General features: G+C 49.5%; 1 protein-coding gene across 7 annotated transcripts in view; it reads left to right on the forward strand.

Annotated features, from left to right (window-relative positions):
* The window catches only part of Gtf2ird1 (GTF2I repeat domain containing 1), a 96,666-nt gene that overhangs the window by 49,461 nt on the left and 31,304 nt on the right, over positions 1 to 15,901 (forward strand). For all 7 annotated transcript variants that reach the window (XM_028766012.1, XM_028766018.1, XM_028766016.1 and 4 more), the window contains 6 exons: positions 2,733 to 3,043; positions 3,915 to 4,004; positions 5,509 to 5,592; positions 10,489 to 10,672; positions 13,792 to 13,817; positions 15,351 to 15,459. In XM_028766012.1, the coding sequence (XP_028621845.1) occupies positions 2,733 to 3,043; positions 3,915 to 4,004; positions 5,509 to 5,592; positions 10,489 to 10,672; positions 13,792 to 13,817; positions 15,351 to 15,459 (804 nt within the window). The remainder of the gene's footprint in view (positions 1 to 2,732; positions 3,044 to 3,914; positions 4,005 to 5,508; positions 5,593 to 10,488; positions 10,673 to 13,791; positions 13,818 to 15,350; positions 15,460 to 15,901) is intronic.

A 15,901-nucleotide genomic window follows, 5' to 3' on the forward strand; every position in this document is an offset into this window, starting at 1 on the left:
GAGATTCTTGCAATCCCCTATAAAAATCCTCTGTAATCCCCTATAAAATCCAAATCAAAAAGCGGATCACATACTTCCAGAATCACAAGATGTACATTACCTTTCCAAAATACCATAGTGAAATACTGGACCAAAGCAAGTCAGGAAATTGTCTGGGCAAAGTCCAAACTCTGCACCTCCATGTCTGATGTCAAAGCGTTCTTCAGATCTCCAACCCCTTTCATCTTTGTTGACTGCAACAAACTGCTTTCGCTTGGGCTGGTTCCACTGTTAGGAGCTTTGCTCGGCAAGTATCTCACGACTCTGGCATCTCTAACATCGTAAGGTATCCAAGGCAACTTCAACTTTACAGCTTCTTGTTCCAGTGTCTGGGATGCACACATGATCTTCTGGGCTCCTCCAAAGGGCTGGTGTCACTTCTCCAGCTCTGCCCTCTGTGGCACTGTGGGCTCTGGTTGATCCACTCCATTGTGGTTGCTATTCTTGGTGGTTACCCTATGGTACTGGGATTCCCAAGGTGTGTGTGTGGGGGGGTCTTCCATTGCAAAAGGCTTCACCAAGTCTCAACTACTTTGTGTGACTCCTCCAGTCCTGGGCAGTCAATTGCATCTGAGGCTGTACCTTCACCAATGGCTTCTCCTGGCTTCTCACAGTGCCAAGCCTCAGGTGCTCTCCATGACCCCTTCATGCCTTCAAAACCAGTACCCTCTGCTGACTCTTACACATTACCAAGTACAGCTACAGCATGAGGTCCAACCTTGGCTATCTCTGGAACTTTGTACGCTCGGAAAATACTTCCCAGAAGATTTCAACTCAGTGATGCTGGTTTCTTCTTAATCACCACTAATTTCTTGGCTCCAGCTAACCAGCATCAATTGTCCCAGTAGTCCCTTCTGTTCTGGACTCTAAAGCCAGAGTCACATGGCTGAAGCTGCCGAGTTCTGCTGCTTGTTGAGGCTGGAACATGATCTTCTTGTTCTATTGCATCATCACCAGCTTTCTGGTTTCCAACTTCTTGTCTGCCTAAGCTTGGCTGTCCTGGAACTTGCTCTGTAGACTGACCTTGAACTCCTAGATCTGCATGACCCTGTCTCAGTGCTAGGATTAAAGGCGTGTCCACCATGCTTTTCTTTACCTTTTCATAAGATCTTTATAAGTTCTGGATTATAGTTCATTCCAAATATAGTCACATTGACAACTGAGAATAGCAATCACAATCCATCCCTTGTCAATTTGATGCATAATCGTATCTCTAAATGAAAACAATAACCAGGTCATAATAATAGCTAGCATGATATAACTATCCCTTGCTCAACTGCAAAGGCATAATAAGCTTAGCTGGGTGGGATCCTGTCACCACTCCCTAATTCCACTAATGTCCTTGAACACAGGAGTTAGCTACATTCCACAGCCCGGCACCCCTTTACTCTTTAAACCAAACATCTTGTATTTTTCCTTTCTAACCTTGCTATGCTTAATTTAAAACTGTTCCTCGGAAGAGTGAACCATAGGACAAAGTGTAAACTAGGCATTTTAGAGATTACCTTCGTCAGTGCCGTTAATCTGAATCTCTTCACGTTAGCCTCAGGCAGACTGTTCAGACCAGGACAAAAAGTGGCTCCATTCTTTATCAGATTGTCACCAGAAAAGTCTCTAGGCCACACACTAAAGTTCTCCTCTTCTGAAACCTCTTGAGCCAGTCCCACACTGTTCAAACTACCCTCAGCACCGCTGTCTTCCAAGTTTCTGCTGGGTTGGCCCATTAAGCCCCACTTAAAACATTCCACAGCTTTCATAATCCAAAGTCCCCACATCCACATTCCTCCAAACAAAAACATGGTCAGGCCCATCACAGCAAAACCCTAGTCCCTGGTACCAGCTTCTGTCTTAGGGTTTCATTGCTATGAAGAAACATCATGACCAAGGAGACTCTTATAAAGGACATTTAATTGGGGCTGGCTTACAGTTTCAGAGGTTCAGTTCATTATCATCATGGTGGGAAGCATGGCAGCATGCAGGTAGACATGGTGTTCCAGAAAGAACTGTGTGTTCTACATCTCCATCCAGCCAGAAGGAAATCTCTTCCATACTGCGTGGAGCTTGAGCACTAGGAGAACTTAAAGTCCACCCCCCACAGTGACACACTTCCTCCAACAAGGCCACACCTATTCCACAAGGCCACACCTCCTAGTAGTGCTGCTTCCCATGGGCCAAGCATATTCAAACCACCACAGTGAGTTTGAGGCTACCTTGCTTAAATGAGAACCTGTCTCAAATACATAAATTAATTGTAAGAGTCTTGAGTTGGGAGAGTCAAATGGCCTGGATGAGATTCCTAAGAGGCTGATAGGGGGTGAGGCTGATGGGAGGTGAGGTCCAGGCTGGGCCGAGGTGGATACCATAGAACCAGCATAGCCAGGGACTTCATCTTCCCCAGCAAGGCATAAGCAGGAGGGACAGAAGGGATGTAAAGGAGCCAGGAGGAGGATAGGATTGGTGGCTTGAAGCACTGAGGCAGGCTTGGTGCAGGCCTGGGTCTTCCAGTGGTTGACACCTGGTATCAGGTGCATTATACCCACAAGGTGGGGTCTGGCTTCCATCCTACCCCACTGGAAAATCTGTGTAGCCCAGGTCTCTTATATTCTATAGAGTGTTACTTGGTCTGTGATGGCAGAGATTTGCAGGCGAGAGTAGGTATTCAAAGAAGTCTCCATTTCTTCTCTTTCACGCAGGCCTCCTGATGACGGTGGGCAGGACACAAAGGCACTGGTGGAGATGAACGGTATCTCTCTGCTACCCAAGGCGTCCCGAGATTGTGGTCTGCATGGCCAGGCCTCCAAGGTCGCTCCCCAAGACCTGACCCCCACCGCCACCCCATCCTCCATGGCCAACTTCCTGTACAGCACTTCGATGCCCAACCACACCATCCGGGAACTCAAGCAGGAGGTGCCAACCTGCCCGTTGACCCCCAGCGACCTGGGCTTGGGCTGGCCTGTGCCTGAGCCCCATGCCCCCAGCACCCAAGATTTCTCTGATTGCTGTGGTAATGCTGTAGTGGGAACCTACATGTCTCTCTGGGTGGTTACCTCTAAGGAGGAGGTCTTTCTGGGCAAGGTTGGGGTTTGGCCAGTTGCATTCTATGGGGACTCAGTTAAGCTTGGGCCTTCATAGACCTTGCATAGGATCAAGAGGCATCTAAAGAGGCCCCATGAGGAGGCTGTCGAGATTATAAGTAAACTAATCAAGGATGATGAGGTGGTTCAGCAGGCAATTTGCCAACCACCTTGACGTCCTGAGTTCAATCTCTGCGGCCCATGCGGTAGAAGAAAATCAAATCTCACAACTTGTCCTCTGACCTCCACACATGCACCAGGTGTGTCCATGCCTGTGAGTGCACAGAACAGCTGGGTATGAAGATGTTGTCTCTGTCCTGGCTGTGTATGACAGCACAAGTCTCTCACTGAGCCTCAGTTTCCACATCTGTAAAATGGAGATGCTTATATGAGCCCACATATCCCTTATCTAAGATACTTGGGATCAAGATTCCTCAAGTAGAGATTTCAGATTTGGTTGTTAGGGGACGTGGCTCAGTTGATCGAGGGTTTGCTTATCTAAAGGCATTTGTCTCCAAGCCTGATGACCTCAGATCAATTCCTGGGACCATATATAGAAGGAGAGGAACTCCCACAAGTTGTCCTCTGATCTTTAAAAGTAGACAAATAAGTGTAATTAAAAGGATGAGATTCTACTGTCATGGCGCCCGCCTCTGGATATCCAGTTCTGACATAGAGAGCAGCTAAGAGCCGTAGTTAGGGATTGGGCCTGGAGCCTCATGATCATGGGGCTCAGTTCTAATTTCTCTCAAGTATGTGGGGCCCCTCCAAAATGTATGCCTCTCTTTCCCCCTTGTTTAGGACAGACGCCTGCAGGGCCTGCTGGGCCTCTCATCCAGAATGTCCATGCTTCCAAGCGCATCCTCTTTTCTATCGTCCATGATAAGTCAGGTAGGCTGGCACCCTTGACGAGGACCTGGTCAGAGTGGTGTTCCGCGGTGAAAACGGGTCCCTGCTGAGAGAGGGGAAGGACGGTTTGTCCGTTCAAGGGTGACACTCATGGGCATCACAAATGTCCCCAAACAGCAGCTTGAAACAAGAGTGTGTCACTACACAGTTTCTGCACCTGTGTGTGTTCGTTTTCCCATTGCTGTCTGCCAGAGCGTACAGGATGGTACCACCCACCGTTGGCGTGGGTCTCCTCACTTCTTTGCACCCTATCTAGAAATTCCCTCACAGACACACCTAGAGGTTGGTTTCCATGATAGTTCTGAGTCCTGTCAGGTTGATGAGCAGGACTGATAATGACAGCAGATGAGGAAGTCGTAGGCATGTTGTCAGCCGGGCTGAAGATGGAGAGCCAATGTGTTAGGTCACTCTTGCAGCACCTAGGCTAGCCTCTCTATCGGGTCAGCTGACCAGGCTCGCCACAAGACAGCTGGTGTTCTCAGAGTTAGTGATCCACCGTTGAGGAAGGAGGAAGCCTGTATTTTTCATGACCTCACTTCAGAAATGACTGTCACAGCTGCTCCGTTTTATCCATAGAAATCCAGAATATTCTAGCCAGTTCTCAGGGGTGGGGGTGAGGGTAAGAATAAGATTCCTCCTCGTGAGAGAAGAAACATCAAACAAGATAAGTGTGTGCCTTTAGTCCAGCATCCAGGAAGGAGAGGCAGGAGGATTTCTATGAGTTCCAGGCCAGTCTGTGTTAGTAACAGGGCAGCCAGAGCTACACAGTGAGACTCTATCTCAAAAATAAAAAAGGGAACAGGGAACCATGTATGGAGCTTAGGCAGGAAGTTCTTGTTTGAGGCCAACCTGGACTATATAGTAAGGCCCTGACACAAAGGAAAAGAAAACTGTGTTTAGGGGCTGGGGATGTGGTTAAACAGTCGTGTACTGTTTAAGAGTCCCGCAGTGTGGGGCTGGGAATGAGCCTCAGCACTAGAGCCTCTGCCAGAATTTCTCAATGAGGGGCTGGGAGCTTGGCTCAACAATAAGCCACTTACCTACCATGTACGGGGTCCTTAGCTTCTTCCACTAGCACCTGCCTAATTTGATAGACATGGTGACACAGACCTGTCATCCCAGCACTCAGGAGGCTGAGGCAGGAGGATTTCAAGTTCCAGATTAGCCTTGTCTATAGAGTAAGCCCCTCCTTTCTCAAGAAATATGACTTTCCCGGGCTTTTGTCTGCCTGAGGTGGGTTGGTCTGGGGAGAGATAGGTCAACTCCATAGCTCTTTGGGAGATTTAGAAGGGGGGACAGAGGGGATACTGTCTGAGCATCCTAAATTTCATAGGGGCTGAGGTGACAGTACATAGGAGGCCTGGGTGCTTTAGAGTGGCACCCTAGGCTCTTGGAGGGAGGGTAGCAGGAGCTGGGGACTGGGTGGGACAGGAGGCAGCCCCCAGTTTAGGGACCAGTCCTCACTGGACCTTCTGTGTTTTGATAGAGAAGTGGGATCCGTTCATCAAGGAAATGGAAGACATCAACACCCTGCGGGAGTGCGTGCAGATTCTGTTTAACAGCAGATACGGTGAGTGGGCGGCGCGGCCCACCGGGTGAGCATCTCATTATGTGTGGCAGTCGCTCATGTTCCCCGACACAACAGCGTGAGCCATATGCTGGCGCCCGCGCAGCGTCAGTACGGATGGCATCCGGCGTGGGCTCTCCCCTGTCTGGGGAGAGGGTGGTTGTGTCAATATTTCCTTCGCAGATTCTCTGTGGGGGTGGAATGATGGCAGATCCCAGACCTTGAGTCACCTATGGGGAGATGGGCAGGGGTACATATTGTTCTCTGTTGGCTTGGAGTGTTCCCATAACCCCGAATTGTTCTCTGCTGTTTCTGTTCTGTGTGTGTGTGTGTGTGTGTGTGTGTGTGTGTGTGTAGTTGTGCATAAGTATGCAGGCATACGTGCATGTGTGTTGAGGCCAGAGGAGACCCCCAGGCATCATTTTTTAAAAGCATCATCTACTTTTTGTGTGTGTGTTGATGCCAAGACAGAGTCTGAGGCCAGTGTTGACATCGCCGTGTTGATGAGGCTGATGTTCAACTTGTGATCCTCCTGCCTCTACCTGAGTGCTGGGACGACAGGCATGCACCACCACATCCAGTTTTACATGGTGCTGGAGATAGAATACGGGGATACATTAAAAGTTCTAAACCAGTGAGACAGCCCTGTCGGGGGGGGGGAAAAAGTGGTTGTAGCTGGAGAGATGGCTTAGCTGTTAAGAGCACTGGCTGCACTTCCAGAGGTCTTGGGTTCAATTCCCAGCAGCCATAGGTGGCTCACAACCATCCGTCATGGAATCTGATTCCCTCTTCTGTATATGACAGACGGCAACTATATATTAATACATACACACACATATTAAAGTTATTATATAAACATATATATTTGTGTGTGTGTGTGTGTGTGTGTGTGTGTGTGTGTGTGCCACAGTAGAGGTCAGAACATAGCTTGTAGGAGTCAGCTCTCTTTCCACTTTGAGGGTTCCAGATACCAAGCATGGACTGACAGACAAGCCTGGCACTTTTAGCCCCTGAACTAGTCTTAGGTTCCTGATGCTATGATTAAAAAACACCATGACCAAAATCACCTTGGGGAGGAAAGGGTTTATTTTTATTTCAGCTTACACCTCTCAGTCACCCTCTGTCACTGAAGAAAGGCAGGGCAGGAACTGAAGCAGAAGCCATGGAGGTGCACTGTTTAGTGGCTTGTTCTCATGGCTTGCCCAGCTTGCTTTCTTACAGCACCCAGAGCTGCCAACCCGGGTGTGACACTGCCCGGCCTGAGGTGGGCCCTCCCCACATCAGTCATCAGTGGAGAAAATGCACTATGGGCTCCTTAAGCCAGTGGGGGCGCTTTCTAATTGAAGTTCTCTTCCCAGGTGACTCCAGCTTGATAAAGCTAGCCAGTGCAGCCAGCCATCTTGCTGGAAGTCCCCTGTAAAAGTATCTTTTACTCACCTAATGTAACCATCATCTCAGAGGCTTCCTGCCTCCGTCTGCTAACCTAGATCTAGTCCTGGAAGCCTTAGCCTCCGTACAATCTTATCTAGGCCTAGAATGGTTTCAGCCTCTGAGACTGACTGCTGAATAAACTCACCCTTTTCTAGTTCTTTCTGAACTCTGGCTGCCTGATTCAACTCAGCTGTTCTTTCTCAAAACTCCTCTCTAAGCTGACTGATTCAAACTGGCTTCTGGCTGAGTTGCTCTGCTTGGCCTCATGCTACCTTTGACAATGTTCTAATCTTGTGGCTCCTTCTTATGCTCTAGCTCATTCTGTCTTCACCTGTGTCTAGCTTGTTCTCTCTCTGCAACCTGTCCCGGTAAAACTGCCCTCTCTTCTATCCCCTCTTAGGTAGCCTCTCTTTCCTGTCTCTGTTCTCCTAAGAATTGGGCGGATCCTATTCCGTCAAATCTTTCCCTGATTCATCACTTTGTCTGCCACTCCATTAGACATCACTTTCAAACGAGGGTGCCTCCTTCTGCAAGCTAACCTTACCTTCATTGTTTGGGGTTGAAGGTGTGGCTAAGGGCGTGTCTGTATTCCACCCAGAGGGATTAAAGGTGTGCACTAAGGCCGAGCCTCAGCTTTTCCAGTAAACAACACAGTCTCAGGATTCACAGCGTGATCAAATATCCTGCAACAGTCCCCACTCCTTTGTCCTGATCCTTTGAGACAGGGTCTCTTACTGGCTTGTAACTCACTAAGTAGGTTAGTGGGGCTGGCCGATGAGCCTGGGGCTCCATCTGTCTCCATATTGCCAGTGTTGGAGTTACAAGTCACCTCTCCTGGCTATTGTTTTGTTTCTCTGTGTAGCCCTGACTGTCCTGGAACTCACCCTGTAGGCCAGGCTACTGAAGTCAAGAGATCCTCCTGCCTCTGCCTCTCGAGTGCTGGGATTAAAGGCGTGAGCCCGCACTGCTGGCCTCTCCTGGCTTTTTTTGCAGTGATCCTGACATCTAAGTTGGATCTGTATGTTAGACACTGAATTCAAAAGTACGAGACACTTTAAAACTGAGCTAAGACTTTTAAAGTGTGTGTGTGTGTGTGATCACATGTAGCAGGCAGCAATCATGGCAGTCAGTCCGATTCCAGAGATACAATAAAGCTAAAGGTGTGACTACATAGAAATTCCTTTACAAAGTACATGTGACCCCAAGGGTGGGTTCTGTATAGCTAAGAGGCCTAGAATCTAGTGTGGCCTCTGACCGATAGCATAGACGCCAGCAGGCCATAAAGTACATGTGACACCTCCCCTAAAGATGGGTAACTGTCCCAGGGAGGGAAGAGTCTGAGATAATTATTCTCAGGGATCTGGTCTGCCTCTGTAGACAATTTTACCCAGTCATTGACAAAATCCACTCCCTGCCTTCTGGGTGGGAAACCAGGTATTTTTATCTCCTCCACTAAGAAGAGGCCTCCGTGTGTTTACATTCCTGGTTTCCCTAGTGATCAGTGGGCATGAAGACGCCTGTGTCCTCAACAGATATGTACAGCGGTGTGTGCTTGTATACAGTGCATGTAGCTGTGGGCATTGATGTGCAAGATCATACAGTGAGGGACCCCTGTGTGCAAGTGCGCACAACTGTGAGAACTTGCATATAGCCTACAGCAGGTGGCATGAGGGTCCAGGAGTCTACAGAGCTTGGCGAGGATGCAAAGATGGCTTCCAGAAGGCTGAGGTCTCAGGCTAGAGAGTCAGGTGCTCTCCTGAGATGGTGCCCTTGCTGAGTGGGCTGGAACTGGTGGCTTGGGCCTCCTGTGTAGGGTCTGGGGTGACCTAGTTGGCTATCTGTACAGGAGTCTGCTAACATAATCAGGTGAACCTCCTGGGCTGTAAGGAGGTGGTGTGGAGAAGCTCTAGGCATGTGCAAGAGAAGGAAGCCTGGGTCAGAGCTGACATCTGCTGGGCTTCAGCTCCAGCCCATGGTGCTATCTTTCTGGCTACTCTGTATGCTTGTGACAGGCCAGTGACAGGATATGGTACATATGGTGATATGGTGGAGAAAGAGAGAGAGAGAGACAGAGAGAGAGAGACAGAGAGAGAGAGAGAGAGAGAGAGAGAGAGAGAGAGAGAGGCACCAGGCAGGCATGCTCGCACACACTTGGAACCCCACCATTTCTAGAGGCTGAGGATTAAGATGTCCAGGCCTGCCTGGGCTATAAAAGAAGACCCTGTCAGGAAAGCTAAAAGAGGTTGGGACATGGCTCTCTTAGTACAGCGCTTGCTTGGCATGCATGAAACCCTGGGTTCCATCCCCAGCATCATATGAACCAGGCATGGTGGAGCGTGCCTGTGATCCCAGCTCTTGAGAGGATCCTGAATCCTAAGAACACAGCCCCCCCCCCCAATCAAAACAAAAAGTTTCTTGAGGCTTTCCCTACATGGCCAGGAGTTTACATAAATGTCACAGAACGAGATTGCCCAAATCGAAGGCAGGGAGGGTAGCTCCCCAGACAGGAGGTGGGGGTGGGGGAGAAATGACTTGACAGCTGCTGAGATTACCAGGGTTTAATTTGACAACGAGCTAAGTGTGACTTCACAGTGTAGAGCTGGCTGCCAATGCTGCCAACAGACAGACCTGGGACACATCAGAAGGAAAACAGTGAGCGATTCCTGAAACAGCCTGGACTGTGATGTGCACAGCCCTGACTTGCCCAGTGAGTGGCTGAAGGGCAGCTCTGGGCTACAACACACAGCGCTGAGGAGACCACAAAAAGCCTCAAGCAAGGACTAGCTTGCCCAAAGAAAGCAAGCAATATTCTGAGCTTGGTGTGATGGGATGCAAATATGGGGATAGAACAGGACCCTGTCTTGGATGTACAGGAGAGGCAGCAAGATGGCTCTATTGGGAAGGGTGCTTGTGGCCAAGCCTTATCCCCTGGAACCCACATGATGGAAGGAGAGAACCGACTCCTGCCCGTTGTCCTCTGACCTCTTCACTCAGGCTGTGGCCCTTAGCAATGACTCTCAATAAACAAATAGTAAACTCTTTAAAAAATGTTTGAAAAAGGATGCTGGGCCAGGCTGTGGTGGCATATACCTTTAAACCCAGCACTTAGGAGGCAGGGGGATCTCTAAGTCTGAAGCCAGCCTTGTATACAGAGTAATTTCCTGGATACCCAGGACTATACAGAGAGACCCTGTATGTAGGTGGTGGTAGTGGAGAGGGACAGTGGATGAGGTGGCACTGGTCTTTAATGCCTGTACTTGGGAAGCAAGACAGATCTCTGAATTTGAGACTAACCTGGTCTACATAGTGAGTTCTGAGTCAGTCAGCCAGGGCTGTACAGTAAGAGTGTCTATAAAAAACTAAAAAGAAGAGGGAATGTGACATGGTTGTTTCTGTTACTGCACAAACAACACAACACCATATCCTGTGACTTGTCCCGTGCACTCACCCTTGTTCTTGCCCTTCCAGCGGAAGCCCTGGGCCTGGACCACATGGTCCCTGTGCCCTATAGGAAGATTGCCTGTGACCCCGAGGCTGTGGAAATTGTGGGTATCCCAGACAAGATCCCCTTCAAGCGGCCCTGTACTTACGGAGTGCCCAAGCTGAAGAGGATTCTGGAGGAGCGACACAGCATTCACTTTATTATCAAGAGGTGTGGACTGGCTCTGTTCTATGACAGAAGAGCTGCCTAGAATCCCCCAGTGAGGGGCTGGGGGCATGGCTCAGTGGTGGAGAACTTGCCTAGCATACAAGGAAGCACTGGATTTTTCATCCTCAGAACAAAAACAAAAAGAGGAACAGATGATTTTAGAACTCAGGACTCTGCTTTGTGACCCTAAGGCCATGAAGTGTGCCTTCCAGACTGGGCACCTTATGAGGGCATTTGGCTTTTTTTCCCCTGCTGAAAATGATATGAAACCCAGCCTAGTCTGACTGTACCTCCCCCAGCTCTGTACTTCCTAAAGAATGGTCGCCTTGTTAATTCTGCAGCTGCTAGGTCAGTGGGTGGGGCTGAGAGGGGAAGCAGGGCCCCCAGACAGGAAGCTAGTTCCCACCAGCATTGCTCTCTCGCTGCTTTTGGCCTTGTGGTATCCAGATGTGTGTGAGTGCCCCGAGCTCCAAGAATAGCAGGGAACCCTTGGTCTCTCGGAGGAAGAACAGGAAGTCCCGTTCAGACTTCATGCCCTGAGCTTAATCTAGTCACCCAAAACTTAGTCTACCCTTACTGGCTTTTTTTGGTTTCCTTTTATTTAATTTTTAATGTGTTTGTTTGTTTGTTTGTTTGTTTGTTTGTTTGTTTTGGAGACAAGGTTTCGCTGTGTAGTTCTGGCTGTCCTGGAACTAAGTACATAGGCCAGGCGGGCCTCAAACTTAATCAGCTGCACCTATCTCTGCCTCCCTTGTGCTGGGATCAAAGGTGTGCAACACCACCGCTGGCTTTTTGGTTTGCAGGTTTTTTTGTTTGTTTCTTTGTTTTGTTTTTTGTTTTGTGGTTTTTTTTTTTTAAGACATGGTGTGTGTACTAGGAGCTCACTTGTGTAGCCCAGGATGACCTTGGATTTCTGATCCTTCTTCCACCACCATCTAAGTGCTGGGATTACAGGACTGCATTCCTGTGCTCTACATTTTCTTCCTAAGTTATGTCAGATGGATCGGCTTATATCGGTTTTGAGACATTTCAACACATTCAGATCAGGCACTTCGACCATTGTGTAGGGACGTGTCACACACACACACACACACACACACACACACACACACACACACACCAGTTATACACTCATCCCCCTGTCCTGGTTTCATCTTGGTGCCACCCATGATAAACATAACGACCGGAAGGAAGCAGCTTTGAGGCAGGAAAGGGTTTATTTCCGCTTCCGGGTCTTAGTCCATCATTGGGGAAAACAGGGCAGGAACCCAGCAGAAACCATGGAGGAATGCTGTTCACTATCTATCTGGCTCAGCCAGTGCTCATGCTGAGCTTTCTTAGACAGCCCAGGACCACGCCCAGTGAGGGCGCCGCCCACAGTGGGCTGAGCATGTTTACAGGATTCCATACAGACATCCCCAGGCCAGTCTCATGCGGGCAGCTCCTCAGGTGACTCCACTCTGTGTCCCGTGGACCCTTGAAAACTGTCACACCCACCCCTGGACTCCTCTTTCTTTGGAAGTGATCTTTTCCGTATTCATGTCAATAATAACAGTGCAGTGTGGCGGTGGCGGCACACACCTTTGATCCCAGCACACGGGAGGCAGATGCAGGTGGATCTCTGAGTTCAAGACCAGCCACAGCAACCCAGAGAAACCCTGTTTCGAAAAACCAGAAAAAAAGAAACAACAGAATTGTTGTTGTTAGGTTTTTGAGACAAGGTTTGAATACATAGCCCATGGCTAGACCTCAGGGTCCTCCTGCCTTCGCCTCCCAAACGCTGGGATTGCAGGTCAGTACCTCCATGCCTGTAGTTCTTGGCCTTGACTTTGGATGGTTTGGACCATAAGCCGTCCCTGGGCTTTTCCCCTGCAGTCTGTCCATCACTAACCTGACCCTGTCACGGGGTTCAAGGTCTCTGTGGATCCCATGAGGTAGAAGCCTGCGCGGATGAACAAGCACATCCCTACAAAGGCCTTGCTTCTAGATGTCTGTATGATACCCTAGTGTCTGTCCTTACTTGGCGCTTCTACCTTCTGAGACTTCCCCTGAAGGAGCCCTCATGTCAGCTTCCATAACTATGACCTGTCCAGTGGCTCTGAGTTGCTTTTTGCTCAGCCTGGCCCTTAGAAACATGGGTATAACAGGAGCTTAATGAGCAGGTATGGGGTGGTGGTATGGTTCAGTGGTCAGAGTGCCTGCCTGGCATCCACAAAGCCCTGGATTCCATCCCAGCACTGCAAAATCCAGGCATGGTGTTACAGGCCTGTAATTCCAGCACATAAGATGGGGAGGCAGGGAGATCAGGAATCCAAGGACATCCTTGGATACATAGGGGGTTCGAGGTCAGCCTGGGCTCCATGAGACTCTGTCTCACAAAAAGCAAAACAGAATGACAAGCAAAACAGAACGACAGAAAGACAGGTCTTTCTTGGCTGGAGTAGTAGCGGGGCAGGAGTGTGAATTGTCCCACTGTAGCACAATGGGGTTGAGAGCTGGCCCCTTGTGGGCATAATGACCAGATAGGTCATGGGCCATGCCATCCCTGGCTAAGCAGAAACCCATTCTGAGATTTCAGATTCCCTCTGTCATAGTTATATCTCTTTGTTGCTATAACAGAACCCTGGACAAAAGCTACTTAAGGAGGAAAGGCTTGCTTGGGCTCACAGTTTGAAGGCGCAGTCACTCATGGCGGGCAGGTGGGCAGGGGAAGCATGAGGCAGCAGGTCACAGTGCTTCCCCAGTCAGGAAGCACAGAGATGAACGCCGACTCGCAGCCGTCTTTTTTCTTTTGATTCAGTCCAGGACCCCAGCCCATCAGATGTGCAACCCACATCTAGGGTAGATGTTCCCTCCCCAATCAGCCTAATCTAGAAACCCCTTCATGGACTTGTCCAGAGGTTTGTTTCGGGGGTGATTCTGAGTCACATCAGGTTAGCAAGATGAACCGTCTCCCCTCAACTCTCACCCGAATGGGTGGTCCAACTCTCACCCGCATGGGTGGTCAACCCCCGTGCCCTGGTCTGTGCCTCTAAGAGCCACACTGGTGGCACCTTGTCTGTGACATCTCTGAAGGGAACAGCCTGCACCTTTCTCATGCGCTCTCTCTCCTCTCTTCCCAGGATGTTCGATGAGCGCATTTTCACAGGTGAGTGAGTACCAGTGGGTGTGTTCTGGGAGTTAGGCTGACCCTGCTACCTTGAGTTGTCTTCTATGTCTTGGGCTTTTATGTGATCCAAGGGCATCCCGATGACTGACAGACTGGAACCCTCCAGAGTTTAGAGTCTTCTTGGAGGAAAACAGTATTACTGTTTGCTAAACACACAGCCAGGTTCCTTTCAGAACTACCTTGCTTTTTGTTTATGTTGGTGTGTGTGTGTGTGTGTGTGTGTGCGCTCTCGTGCGTGTGCCCTTATGTAGGTTTGCCCTTGTGTATGTGCATGCATGTGCCCTTGTGTGTATACATGTGTGCCCTTGTTTGTGTTTGTGTGAATGTGCCCTTGTGTATGTGTGCATGTGTGTGCCCTTATGTGTGTGTGCACGCATGTGACGGTGTGTGTGTGTGTGTGTGTGTGTGTGTGTTTATCCATGTGGAGGCCAGAAGTTAACACTGGGTATCTTCAACAGTCAGTCTCTATATTATTCTTTTGGGGGACAGATTGCTCACTGATTGAGTTTTGTGTCATTGCCCCCCTAATCTCTGTTAGGAGCATATGTCACTGTTTTTCCATGCATCTTTTTCCATGAAGGCTGGGGCTCCATGTTCAGGTTCTCTAAGATTGCAGGCATCTGTATTGTATTCACCTTGTATTCACCCTCAGCCTTGTGCAGACACAAGTCTGATCCACGCCCACTGACAGATGGAAGTGAGGCTGTGGGGCTTCTTTTAGATGCCATGGTTCCAAAGCCTCTGCCGTGATACCTTGTAGAGGGAAGATTTCGATTGTGTCCCGGCTACCAAAAGCTGCGCAGATCCTTGGGGCATGGTGTGCCTGGGCCTGAGCCTCGTTAACAGCTCCGCTACCCGGCACTTTCTGATCTTAGACATTGTCTGTAGGCCTCAGTTTCCCCATCTGTGATATGGAGGTGGTAGAAGGAGCTGGGTAGCCGGGCAGTGGTGGTGCACACCTTTAACCCTAGCACTTGGGAGGCAGAGGCAGGAGGATCACTAAATTTGAGACCAGCCTCGTCCACAGAACAAGTTCCAGGATAGCCAGGGCTACCCAGAGAAACCCTGTTTTTTTGTTTGTTTGTTTTTAAAGGTGATAGCTGCTAGTTTTTTGTTTTATTAAATGAGAAAATGGCCCCATGGAGAAACCTGGTGGGAGTGTGGCCTTTCTCCTGAGGATCTTACATTACCGTGTCCTGGTAGAGGGCAGAGACATCCTTCCAGAATGAGGGCAGGGTATGGACAGATGAATTCCTGGCTGTTTCAGACACAGCCCCCAAAGAGAGATCAAATACACACCCCACCCTTCCAGGAATGCTCTGAGACATGTCCTGTAGAAGCCACTCTCTAGGTGTCTCCTACTTACCAGGGTTTAAGGGTTCACAGATAGGTCTTACTGTTGTAGCCCAAGCTAGCTATGAACTCACGGCAATCCTCCAACCTCAGGCTCGCAGGTATGTGCCACCTCATTTGCATGAAGAGCCATCATTTTAAGCCCAACTCTTCCCACAGGGAACAAGTTTACCAAAGACCCCATGAAGCTGGAGCCAGCTAGCCCACCAGAAGACACTTCCACAGAAGTCTGTAGGGACAGTATGCTGGATCTGGCTGGGACTGCTTGGTAAGGTTCCTCCTCTGCTCTGGGTTAGACCTATGTTCTGCACAGTATAAGAAGGGCTGGTCCTGGCTGGTCCCCATCACCCCACTCAGGTACATGGTTTCTACACAAGGACTCCAAATATATATCTTCCAGGCCAGAGAGAGACAAAGTGGGGCAAAAGAACATGGAGGACTAGGTATTTCAGGTCAGTTATCTTGGGAGCCTTCTTTGGTTCCTTGCACTGCTTTTCCCTGACACAGACAAGTCACTGGCCTTAATCCCCAACCCAGGGGGATTCAGAAACTGAGGGAAACAAGATCTGGTCATGTGGACTGCATGTGTGGAGTTCAACTTTAGAGCATCAGCCTAGAATCCCCCAGTGAGGGACTAGGGGCATGGCTCAGCGGTAGAGCCCCTGCCTAGAATCCCCCAGTAAGGGGCTGGGGGCGTGGCTCAGTGGTAA

The sequence above is a fragment of the Grammomys surdaster genome, unplaced genomic scaffold (genome assembly GCF_004785775.1).
Source record: "Grammomys surdaster isolate TR1022 unplaced genomic scaffold, NIH_TR_1.0 166, whole genome shotgun sequence".
Taxonomy (NCBI): domain Eukaryota; kingdom Metazoa; phylum Chordata; class Mammalia; order Rodentia; family Muridae; genus Grammomys; species Grammomys surdaster.